This window comes from Brassica napus, chromosome C3 (assembly GCF_020379485.1).
Source record: "Brassica napus cultivar Da-Ae chromosome C3, Da-Ae, whole genome shotgun sequence".
NCBI lineage: Eukaryota > Viridiplantae > Streptophyta > Magnoliopsida > Brassicales > Brassicaceae > Brassica > Brassica napus.
In genome coordinates, this window is record NC_063446.1 from 29,170,610 (window position 1) to 29,183,285 (window position 12,676).

Below are 12,676 nucleotides of genomic sequence, written 5' to 3' on the forward strand. Positions count from 1 at the left end.
CATTTTCCACCCACAAGGTGTTTGATGAAATGCTTGAGACAACTCTCGTAAGCTTTTAACATACTTTACCAAAGACATTTGTTGTTAAAGTTGTTAAGATAGCCAATAGACTTGTTAGTAATGATTGTTTTCATATTATTCAACCAAAGACATTTGATGTTTGAAATATGTTAGTAAATGTACATTCATCTAGATATAGAGTTTGTTTAAGATTGTGTCTAAGCTTAAGGTTGATAGTTTGATTGATCATTTCCCATCCTTAGTTCGAAACTTGATCACCCAAGGTCTAATTCCTATACCCTTTTTTTTTTGATCGAGTCTAATTCCTATACCCATGAGTTCTCTTTTATCATAAACAAGAAAGTCACCTCTTTTATTGTTTTATTGTTTTGTTCTTGCATTCTATTATTAGTAGTAGTTTAAAACCATCCAAATTATCGGTTGCACTTAGATTAAGTACGTACTTGCATTCTCGGTGCTTGAAATCCCTTAGAATTGGTTCGACAATCTTTTATAATACATCATTTGTCTTAGGAGCCTTGAAAACTCCTAACATCAGAACCCGGCGCGTAGCGCCGGAATACCACTAGTAAGTACTTGAAAATAAAGTATTTAAATTTCCATGTTTCTCTCGCTAGCACCCGCAAATACAGTTTTTGCGGTTGGTAGCGGTTGTTGGCGTTTTGAATCAGTCAATGAAAATGCTATAAATCGATCCAAACCGTTACGAACCTCTTAAATTCAAAAACTGGTTCCAGCTAGCGTTTGCGGTTGCGGGAGGGTAAAATTTTATTTTAATTTACAAAAAACTATATAAATATAAAAATAAAATATTCAATTAAATTTAAAATTTTAAATAACAGTAATAGTATATATATATATATATATATTATAATTTATACTATAAAAGTTTAAAACAAAAATATTATGTATAATTTTTTTAAAAATTAATAGTATAATTTATAAATATAATTTTTATATTTATTATAATAATATGATTTTTTATATTTTTTATAATTATATAAAATATAAATATTGTTAATTTATTATTTAACCACTGATGCGTATGATAGTTAACGAGTTATAAGTATCTCGCAAACGCACCAATTCTTAACTGATGTATCAGTCCCACAAATCCGACATATGACGCGTTATGATGGATCACCTTTACAAGGAAAACAAATCTTTAACTGCGCTTAAGTAATGACAAGAAAGCAAGTGCTCACTAACAAACAAAAAAAAATCAGCTAATTAGTATATGTGAGATGCATGAACCCATGTACGTAATGTAAGCATTGATGCATAAGTGTGAATGTATATGTGTGTATAGGTAAGAGAGAAGAAGAAATAATGGTGGTGACAGGAGTATAGAGAGCACAAAAGAGTAGACATGCAGGCTCTCTCTCTCTCTCTTTTGAATTGGTTTTACTTTTTATTATCATCCACAGGCGGTGTGATGATACGATACATACATATGTACTTGCATGTCATCCTTAGAGCATCATTATCCCTGTCTCTTAGACAGGTTTCTTAGTGTATTTAAGATTTAAAAAAAAAAAAAATTGTAATAACTATAGAAGACGTCTCTTAATTAAGCAATGGAAGAGACGTCTCTTCTCTTCCTCTCTTTGTCTTCCTCTCTTGGCCTTCCTCTCTGTCTATCTTTGGTCTTTATAAACAACGGTGAACCGGTTTGCGAATCAGCCATCCAGGTTCAGTACATCGACGAGGTCTGGTCTGACAAGAACCCTATCCTCCCTTCTGATCCTTACCGGAGGGCTTTGACGGGGTTTGTGCATAAACTATAGAACGTGATTTGTTCCTTTGACGGTGGCAGTGGGATAGAGAAAGTTCCATCACCAGAGCCATCAACGGTATCAGTGGGATAGAGAAAGTTCCTTTGACGGTGGCTCTAGTTTCTTCCTTTTTAATCGGGTATGTATGATCTGCGCGACGATTCTTTGTTCTTTGCTCTTTTGTTGGTGTAGTTTACGAGCAATTCTCTAGCCCAAGTTAAGTTATTTAGTGTATGCACGTAAGCTGTTCGACGATTTGGCTGTGGGAGTATATGTTGATTAAAGTTTTGTCACAGAGATTTATAGTGGATTTAGCTTAGAAAAATCTTACCCTGTGAGGGATATGTTGAGGGAGTAAGAAGGGTTTAGTGAAAGGGGAAGAACTTTGTGAAGAAAGTAGAACTTGTTGCATAAAACTAGTGAAACGCAAGTGTTACTAAGATTTGACAAGAGCTTACGTATGTTCAAAAAACAAACAAGGGCTTACTTATGATTTTTTTTTCCTTACTAATGTAAGCAGGAAGTTTGGTAGTGGTGGTGATACTCTAGTTGCAATGACAAAGAAGAAAACACCACAGATTCTCAAGACAGATACGACACTAAAACTTGTAAGATTCTCCTCCTTGAAGCAATCAAATTTTGGGATTGAAGAAGCTAAAGTTTTAATCTTTCTCGAAAACCCTGTTTGGATTAGCTTCTTTTTACTTTGCATTGATATCTCATGGCTCTGCGTTTGCTCGTTTTCCTGGCTGAGAAGTGGGTTGCCAACATGTCTATGCCTGCAGAGGATGATCCTATTGAGGCTCAACAAGAAGCTCGACCACCCAGGTGAAGCAATATTTATTCTTTTACATGTTGATTTTGCATTTCGTTTGCGAATACAAAGCTGAATAGAAGTATTGTTTAACATAAATTTGTAATTTTAATATGGGCTTGACAACCTAGGAAGCTTGAAGCAGCAATATGAGCTTACAGAGGCTACAAACAGAGTGTAGGTTGATTTATGAATTATTATTATGCCTCACATTCTTAGTACTTTTGATCAAATGGGTTTAAAAGTCTAAACCTTTGTTTTGCTCCTCTAGAGATCTCAAATTGAGTTAATATGAACTCTGTGGATATAATATATAGATAGGCTTATGCTTGTCTTAAAGATGGGTTTTCTCGAATTTATGCAGGTCATTTGGGGCCAAGGATGAGATATTCTGCTTGTTTCAAGGCTCACTTGACAACCTAGGAAGCTTGAAGCAGCAATATGGGCTTGCCAAGAATGCAAACGAGGTTCTCTTGGTCATCGAGGCTTACAAGACTCTCCGTGACAGAGCTCCTTACCCGGCTAACCACGTTGTGTCACACCTAAGTGGCGATTTCGCTTTTGTGGTGTTTGATAAATCAACCTCCGCTCTGTTTGTAGCCTATGTAAGTTCTTTTTAACCCTTTTTTTTATTGTGAGGTAGATTGAATTCTTTTTACATGTTGATTTTGCATTTCTTCTACATGTTGATTTTGCATTTCCTTTTTTTATTTCAAAATAAATTTGTAATTTTAATAAAAAAATTTTAAAAACTCTTAAATAAGAAACTTGCAATAGAGGACATAAATGATCGAGTTTCTTAACGGAGTCTCTTAACACATATTTATTACTTAAAAATATTAAAAAATAAATAAAAGACCCTAATTGGGTATATGAGATAATGATGCTCTTAGTGCTCTCTATCTTCTGTCAACAACCGGCAGCACTCTCAAACCTAATTTGTGTGTGTATATATGTGAATATATATGCAACATCATAAATTATATACCTATACATGTATGAGTATGTGTAAACATATAGACAATAGGGAGCGTGTGAAGTGACAAAAGGATAATGGAGAGTGGTGTGTATTTTTTTTTTTTTTTTTTGAAACACTGAGTGGTGTGTATATATATAGGAAAAAGCTGAAAGAACTCTACCACAAAAACTTTTGACTCTTTCTTCATGTACAATCCCTTTCACACGCAAATATCACACAACAGAAATCATATTATAATTAAGTTATTCTGATTATGATTTCAAATAATATGAGACTAACTTGAATCAAAAATCAATAAGTTCAACGTTGGAACATAATTGTATCCATTCATTGATCATCATCATAACTGAATATATTTTGTTAGAGTTTATAATTTATTGCATAGATCAGAACACTATTCTTTACAATATTTGGCATGCATCTGCTTGATCGAACAGATTTTTTTTGTATCCGCGCGCGCCTCTAACAAAGCCACAAACACGAGCCAGTCAATGTGACAGTCATGTGACATGTGAGTTGTGTGGATGAAATCTTTTCTAGGTCAAAGTTTGGCTATGCCTGGCAAAAACCTACCCACCAGCTAACCGTACGTCTTCAATGTGAGAGGTGGATACCAATTTAACTTGTCCAACAAACTCTTGACAAAAAAGCAACCTTTCGTGTGTATCAACCGACAACCAAAAATAGTAACTTTCGGATATATTAAAATCGTGACTACTATCTAGCATTCAGTAAGTTTTGATTATCTTAAGTTGGAAAAAACTCTCAAAATATTCTCTGGACGTTTATTTAAAATTTACGATTTAAACTCTTTCATAACCTTTTGTTGGATAACAAATTTATATTTTGTACTTTTCTTAGATATAGAATAAGTTTTTAATCAAATTTCTGACATATACATACATCGTAAACCATGATTTTCATATATATATAGCATTGAACTTTAGAGTCTGGTAACATTGAAACAACGTCCCTATATAGTGGAATAGACGGTATAATTAATTGAACAACTTAGTTCTTATTAACATAATCATCTTTTTACAAAAAAAAAAAAACATAATCATCTTAACATAGTGTAATTTGGCCAAACAGGGGGAGCCAAATATTATTTTATTTTAACAAGTTTTTTTCTTAAGTATTGTTTATTATGATTTAGGACTGTACTTTGGGCAGAGAGGGGTACATGTCCTATTTTTATTGTAATCCTCTAGCCATTATTTGAGAAATGGTTTCACACTTATTTTTTATAGAATCACTACAAGAAAACAACGGTATTCTGACGGACATTCTGACGGAAAATGAAATCTTCGGAATATCCCGAGGAATTTTCGAGGAAATATCAATCCGTCGGAATATTCTTATGGAATACCGAGGAAAAATGTATTCCTCGGAAACAAACCGATGAATTCCGAGGATATATTATAGCCGTTAGAGAGCCGTTGGAGAGCCGTTGGGGGATTTTAAAAATTCCGAGGAAATTCCGACAAACTAGCCGTTAGCGTCGGAATTCCGTCGGAAATTCCTCGGTCTGTCGGCAGGATTTCAGCTATAAATACAAGCACCCCTCTTCCTCTTCATTCACTCCATATCTTCATCCTCCCTCTTACTCTCTTTACACACGAATTTGATTCATAAAAAATATGTCTTTTTCAAATTATTTTCGTTCTTGGATCGATCGACCGACCTCATTTGGATCCGAACACGAGATTGCTTACGGAAGAATACCAACGAGGTATAACCGAATTCATGGGGTTAGTTCACCGACAACCGGAAGCAAAAACAGGTATGTTAAGATGTCCTTGCTCTGATTGTAAAAATAGAAAGGTTATTAAAGAGTGGGATGTTTGGACTCATCTATATTTGAGTGGGTTTACACGAAGTTACAAAATTTGGTATCATCATGGGGAAACTGATTATGAACATGGTATTACTAGCGAACCTCAGCCAGCGGTTAGATTAGAAGAACCAATTAGAACGGATGTAGATTATGGTGTAGGTACTGAGCAGATGGTATATGATCATTTTAGAGGGGATGATTTACCCAATGCAGAAGCTAAGAGATTTTATGATATGTTGGATGCTGGAAAGCAACCATTGTACGAAGGTTGCAGAGATGGTCATTCAGCTTTATCATCTGCTACAAGATTGATGGGCATTAAAACAGATTATAATTTGGCTGAAGACTGTGTGGATGCGATTGCTGATTTTGTAAAAGGTATTCTACCCGAGGATAATGTAGCTCCTGGTTCATACTACGAGGTTCAGAAACTCGTAGCTGGTCTTGGTTTATCGTATCAGGTAATAGATGTATGCAGCGACAACTGCATGATTTATTGGAGGGCGGATGAACAGCGGATTACATGCAAATTTTGTGGGAAGCCTCGTTATAAAGATACGAGTGGAAGAGTTCCAGTGCCATATAAAAGGATGTGGTATTTGCCTTTGACGGAAAGGTTGCAGAGGTTGTATCTGTCTGAACGCACATCGCAACCAATGAGATGGCATGCAGAGCACTCAACAGATGGTGAGATCAGACATCCTTCAGATGCAAAAGCGTGGAAGAATTTCCAATCAAAGTATCCCGACTTTGCATATGAGAGAAGAAATGTCTACCTTGGATTATGTACTGATGGTTTCAGCCCGTTTGGCAAAAGTGGAAGACAATATTCTCTATGGCCAGTCATTCTTACACCATACAACCTACCCCCAAACTTGTGCTTGCGACGAGAGTTTTTGTTTCTCTCGATTCTCGTTCCCGGACCAGAGCATCCTAAGAGATCACTTGATGTGTTTCTTCAGCCACTAATATATGAGTTGCAACAACTATGGGCTCAAGGTGCTGAAACATACGATGTTTCGTGTAAAGAAAACTTTCAAATGCGGGCAGTATTAATGTGGACAATAAGTGATTTTCCAGCATATGGTATGTTATCTGGATGGACAACGCATGGAAGGCTATCATGTCAATATTGTCAAGATAACACTGATGCTTTCCAACTAAAACACGGAAGGAAAACGTGTTGGTTTGACTGTCACAGGAGATTCCTACCACCTGATCATCCATATCGTAGGAGTAGGAATTTGTTTACGAAGAACAAGAGGGTGTTAGACAGTCCACCTCCGGAAATTTGTGGGAAAGATTTGAAGACACAACTAAGAGATTTTGGTGCAGAAAGGACGCCAGACGTCGGTGGACATGAGCGTTTTTCGGTAGATGCTGTTGGAGACCTACATAACTGGCACAAAAAAAGTATTTTCTGGAATCTGCCATACTGGGAGGATCATCTGCTAAGGCATAATTTAGATGTCATGCATATTGAGAAGAACTTTTTTGACAATCTCATGAACACGATCCTTAATGTTCAAGGTAAACCAAAGGATAATTTGAAGTCAAGACTGGATTTAGTCGATATATGTGCTCGTTCAAAACTTCATGTTGATGAGAATGGTAGGGCTCCTTTTCCCATATAACGACTTGATGCAGAGGGAAAAGATGTGTTCTTTGATTGGATTTCAAACGATGTAGAATTTCCAGACGGTTACGCATCTAATTTGCGTAACTGTATCGACAGAAAGGAAGGAAAGTTTACTGGCTTGAAAAGCCACGATTGCCATGTAATGATGCAGCGCCTCCTTCCGTTTGCCTTCAAGGAACTATTACCACAAAATGTTCATGAAGCAATTGCAGGGATAAGTGGTTTCTTCCGCGATTTATGCACGAGATCAGTGACTCTTGAAGGTATTGAAAATTTGAAGACTAACATAGCCGTGATTCAGTGCAACCTTGAGAAGATATTTCCTTCCTCATTTTTTGATGTTATGGAGCATTTTGTTATTCACCTGGCAAGAGAATTGGAACTTGGTGGTCCTGTGCAATATAGATGGATGTATCTGTATGAGCGGTACATGTTTCATTTGAAGAAGATGGTGAAAAATTTAAGTAGGGTGGAAGGTTCTATAGTCCCACAGATGATCAATGAAGAAACTTTAAACTTTGTCGAGTACTACTTTCCAGCATAAGTTCAGACCAAAAACAGAAGACCTGCTCGGCATGATGATAGAGGCGAACGGGCAGCATATCATGTTACGGTTCCAGACATTTCCACAAACGTTGGACGACTTAGCGGAAAACCAAAGGACCGTCGACTTACTGAGCAGGAGCACAGTAATTTGCAAACATATTTGCTCACCAACTGCGAAGATGTTCTTCAATATGAGAGGTAAATAAATTAGCTAACAAAGTTTTATTTTAACAAGTTGAAATTTAAATCTTAATTAATTACATTATTGTCATCATATGTACATGATTTTCATGGCAGAAAAGCGGTTCGAATATAGATACGCCACAGAGGACGAACTAGAAGAAATGAAGCAGAGAGAATTTGCTGGATGGATGTTTACTTATGTGAGTGCTCTAAACAAATTATAATATCATTTATCACATATTTATACTAATTCACATTTATTGATATAACATATATATGTGCTATTAATAGGTGTCTGCTGGTTTGGCCAGAGGTGAAACATTTGACGATTGGATACGCGAGATGGTCGTTGGACCAAACTTTGTTGTGAAGTCATATCCGATATTTTGTACTCGAGGATATGCATTCACAACTCAGAAGAGGAGACGTTCGAGTACGACTTATGATGCTGGCGTTTGTTCTGCATCAGGAGATGATGTATACTACGGACACATACATGAGATTTTGGAAATCAAGTATTTGGGCATGGTTGGATTGCGTTGTACTGTTTTCTATTGTGATTGGCACGACAACACTCTAGATCGAGGTGTGAGAATAGATGCATTTGGTGTTACATCAGTAAATTCGAGGCGAAAGCTGAAATATTATGATCCTTTCATTCTTGCTTCTCAGGCCGATCAGGTAATTAAATGTTAATTATTCATAATGATTCATCATCATGTGTATTAATTTATAATTTTACTAATAATTTTTTTAATGTTACAGGTTTGTTACATCAAGTACCCCCGGGTAAGGAACAGAGATGATCCATGGGTTACTGTTACAAAACTCAACCCGAGAGGCCGAGTTCAGGGAAGTTCTGAGCTGGAAGACCCACTACAACAAGCACGTCCGGCAACTTAAGTGCAGCAGAAGATTTAGCTGAAGTTGGCCTTGTAGTCGATTTAACCGACTTCAGAGAGGAAGCCGTCGTTCACGTAGAGGATGAACCAGTGATTGGAGAGTTTCACCAAGATCCAGATTCAGATTCACCTGGTGATGATGACTCGGAAACAGACTAGCATCGACTTTTTTTTTAATAGAAATACCGAGGAAATTCCGAGGGAAGATAGGTTTTCCTCGGAATTTCCTCGGAATAGACCTTGTCGATTTAGGGATTTGATTATAGAGTCTTTTTCTTCGGAATATTCCGACGGAATTCCGAGGAAGATAAGGGTTTCCTCGGAATTCCCTCGGAATATTCCGAAGAAATTCCGAGGAACTAGGGGTTTTTAACCAAAAACAACGTTTTGCGGATTGAATAACACGTATATAGACTTCATTAAGTGTCTTAACCAGATTATGAAGTCAAACTTTGGTGTTTTACCCAATAACAAACACTTTTACGATTGCATGAACGAAAACCACACAACATAAGAGAAACACTTATACACTTTAATAAACGGTAAAGGAAATACTTACAATTATTTTTGAAATTTTTTATTTCATGGTTTATGATCATCTATACAAAGAATCCTCAATGGTATGCATTACAATTGTATAATAAATGAAATACGGCAAAAAAAATCGATGTTTTGAAACCCCAAACCCTGTTTCCTCGGAATTTCCACGGTAATTACCGAGGGTATTCCGAGGAAACATGGTTCCTCGGAATATTTTCATTTAACCGGGTAAACCAAGCCACCAAATATTTCGCGAAAATTGAATTAATGATTTCCGAGGAAATTCCGACGGAAATATTTAATCATTCTGAGGAAATTCTGACGGACATTTTCCGTCGGATGCCTCATTTTATTAGGTCGAACCAGATCTTCTTCCCCATTTCTCTCTTCCTCTCCGCCGAAGTCTCTCTTCCTCTCCACCGTTTCTTCCCTTCTCTCTCGACGATTTCCGGCGAATCCGCCCTAATCCTCTTCAATTTCAGTCACTGCATCATGTATGAACCCTATCCCACTATCTTAGGTTAGATTTGTTAGGTTTTTAGGTAGATTTGATGATTTTGGAATGATATTTATAGATTTTTGTTAGGGTGAATGGTAGGATTGTGTAAAATAGAGTTTGATTATGGTATTCACTTGATTTGAAATTTTTTTTTTAGTTTTTATTAATTTTGTGGTTATAAAAATCTAATTGATAATTATGTATATATAATATGAAAATGTTTTTTTGTATATAAAATCTATTTTTGCATTATAAAATCATTTATATATTTATTAAACATTTGTAATATCTATAAAACTTTTTTGTGATTAAAAACTATTATTTGGGATTTAAAAAATATATATATATATATATATATATATATATATATAATATAAATTTCTATATTTATTAAACATTTTTAATATTATTAAAACTATTTTTGTAATTATTAAACTATTTTTTATTTAGTAAAACTATTTTTTGTAATTATTAAACTACTTTTTATTTATTAAAACTATTTTTTGTAATTATTAAACTATTTATATTTTTGTGATTAAAAACTATTTTTTAAATATGTTTTTTTAGTTATTAAAATTATTAGAACTAATTTTTAAATATGTTTTTTTTTAATTTACAGGTCTAATGATGATCAGACCCGGCCTCGACAGCGTCGTGGTCGTGGTGGTACGGGGAGCCAGTCTCGGGATTCCAGCCAGATTCAGGATTCCACTTCGCCCCACAGCTCCTACCATACATCTCCCTCTCCATTTCCCGCTCCTGCTCCTCCCGCTCCCGCTGCTGCACCCGCTTCTGCTCCTCCGGGTCCTCCGGGAGTGATGAGTGTTGCGGAGTTGGTTCGACAGCCCGATCGTGACCATCTTCCCTATCTCACTCCGTATCCACATGGACGGGGTCAAACATGGTAATTAAACGTATTTTTTTTCATTAAAATTTGATTCATTATTAATAATTTGTTCTTTTTATTAGGTTCAACCGATCCGGGAACGGGATCAGCGCATGGATCAACCGTATGATGTAATCGGCCCTCGACAAGGGACATCCGACTTTCATTGACTTCCCTACCGACAAGCAGCATCTGTGGTTTCGTCAGTTTGCGGTAAGTATTTTAATTTTTTACTTATATTTTTAATTTTTAATATAAATTTTCTACTAATTGTGTTTTTTTTTCAGCAAGAATTCAACTGGAATTCCGATGATACGCTCTTTATCTATCACCACTTCGTCCATAAAGTTATGGACAACTAAGGGAAGCAGATGCACAAGTGGAAGAAGAAGTGGGAAATAAACAAGGTTGTTTTTAATTTATTAAACTATTTTTTTATTTATTTAACTATTTTTTTTTATTATTAAAAGGTCCCAAAGTCGATGAACAACACAGTCTGGAAGGAGTTGTGTGTGCATTGGGATAAGGAAGAGACGAAAGAAACTTCTTCCACCAACTCCACCAACCGTAGGAGCGAGCGTAAAGGGAAGGGCGTCTTCAAGCATAACTTTGGTGCTCAATCTATTGCCACTCTGGAGGATCGCATGGTAAGTTCAGCCGCTTTTTCTTCAATTATTTAAGTTTTGAAATTTTATTTTTTGTGCATTTCTTCTAATTTCTAATGTTTGTTTAATTTATGTTTTTTTCAAGGCGAAAGAAAATGATGGCGAGCCGGTTGATGATCTCGCCCTAATGAAGAAGGCGTATACCAACAAGAAGACCGGCCAAATTGATGATGGTCTTGTGAGGGAAGTGGTCACCCTGGTCCAAACTCAGGTGCAAGACGAAGTGTCTCAGCTTCAAACTGAGGATGACGATTCGACAGCTTCGGCCAACTTGTCCCGGGTTCGAATCAACGAAATCGTTGAATCGGTAAGTTCTTTTTTCAAAGTTCAATTCATTTATTTCTTGATTTTTATTTTATCATCTTTTTATATTATTTAAATTTGACTATTTTCTATTTCAGTCGGTTCCAAAGAAGAAGGGACGTTTGGTCGGTTTGGGTCGTCGCTCCCGGTCGGTTCCTCCTTTTTCTGCACCACCGCCCTTTGTTGATCCAGAAGTACTTACGGCTCAGTTGAAGGACAAGGATGATCGCATATCTTTGTTGGAGACCCAGATGGCGGCTCAACAGGCGGGCTATGAGGCACAGAAGAGGCTGAACCAGCAAATGATGGAGATGATGAAGAGGATGTACCCGAACGAGGTGTTCCCGAACGTGCAAGACAGTTTTTTTTTTCAAAAACTCAGAATGTTTTATTTTTATTTGTACAACTTTGAATATTATCTAATATGTTTTCAATTTTAATTTGATTTTATATTTTCGAATTTAAATTTCAAGAAATTTATTTTTGTAAAAAAAATTAATTTTTTTTGAAATTCCGAGGAAATGAACCCTCTGAAATTTCCGACGAACATTTCTTCGGAATAAGTCGTCGGAATATACCGAGGGACTCCTTCCTCAGAATTTTCCGAGGGCTCCGTTCCTCGGAAATTCCCGATAAAATTCTGAGGAACATTTCGTCGGAACTTCCGAGGATTGGACCATCGGAAAGTCCATCGAAATATCCCGAAGAAGTTCTCCTTCGGTATATTTTGAGGACCTTTCCGACGAACTGGTGGTCCTCGGAGTTTCCTGGGATATTCATTTCCTCGGAATTCCGTCGGAAATTTTCGAGGGATTTCCGAGGAAAAATGAATTTCCGAGGAGTTATTTCCAAGGACTTGTTTCGTCGGTATGTCGTCGGAATAACGTTATTCCGACGACATACCGACGATTTTTTCCCTCGGTATGCTGCTGTTTTCTTGTAGTGAATCACTTTCACACAAAAAAATGTGACATGACTACTAAAATTGTTGACATGGTTTACGGCTAAATATAACATAGATAACTACATTTAATGTAGATTTATTTTTTTAGTAAAATTTTTAGAATATGGTAATAACTCATCATTA

The 12,676-nt window shown here is 36.2% G+C and overlaps 1 protein-coding gene across 2 annotated transcripts; it reads left to right on the top strand.

The window, feature by feature from the left end:
- The first annotated feature begins 1,218 nt into the window (after positions 1 to 1,218).
- On the top strand, positions 1,219 to 3,397 carry LOC111198351 (stem-specific protein TSJT1-like). 2 transcript variants are annotated; one of them, XM_048753158.1, is made up of 5 exons: positions 1,296 to 1,935; positions 2,317 to 2,404; positions 2,554 to 2,624; positions 2,742 to 2,787; positions 2,975 to 3,397. In XM_048753158.1, exons 3-5 carry the CDS (start codon positions 2,585 to 2,587, stop codon positions 3,228 to 3,230), a joined length of 342 nt encoding a protein of 113 aa, XP_048609115.1. In that variant the 5' UTR covers positions 1,296 to 1,935; positions 2,317 to 2,404; positions 2,554 to 2,584; the 3' UTR covers positions 3,231 to 3,397. The 2 variants fall into 2 exon arrangements, with proteins under 2 accessions (XP_048609114.1, XP_048609115.1); XM_048753157.1 differs by lacking the exon at positions 2,742 to 2,787 and having other exon boundaries at positions 1,219 to 1,935.
- Positions 3,398 to 12,676: the final 9,279 nt, after the last annotated feature.

Bases quoted from the DNA above. Each gene is read 5' to 3' on its own strand.
- LOC111198351 (XM_048753157.1), top strand. From the start codon at position 2,351: ATGACAAAGAAGAAAACACCACAGATTCTCAAGACAGATACGACACTA. The intron at 2,405-2,553 runs GTAAGATTCTCC...CTGGCTGAGAAG, and splicing joins CAGATACGACACTAAAACTT to TGGGTTGCCAACATGTCTAT. The intron at 2,625-2,974 runs GTGAAGCAATAT...GAATTTATGCAG, and splicing joins CAAGAAGCTCGACCACCCAG to GTCATTTGGGGCCAAGGATG.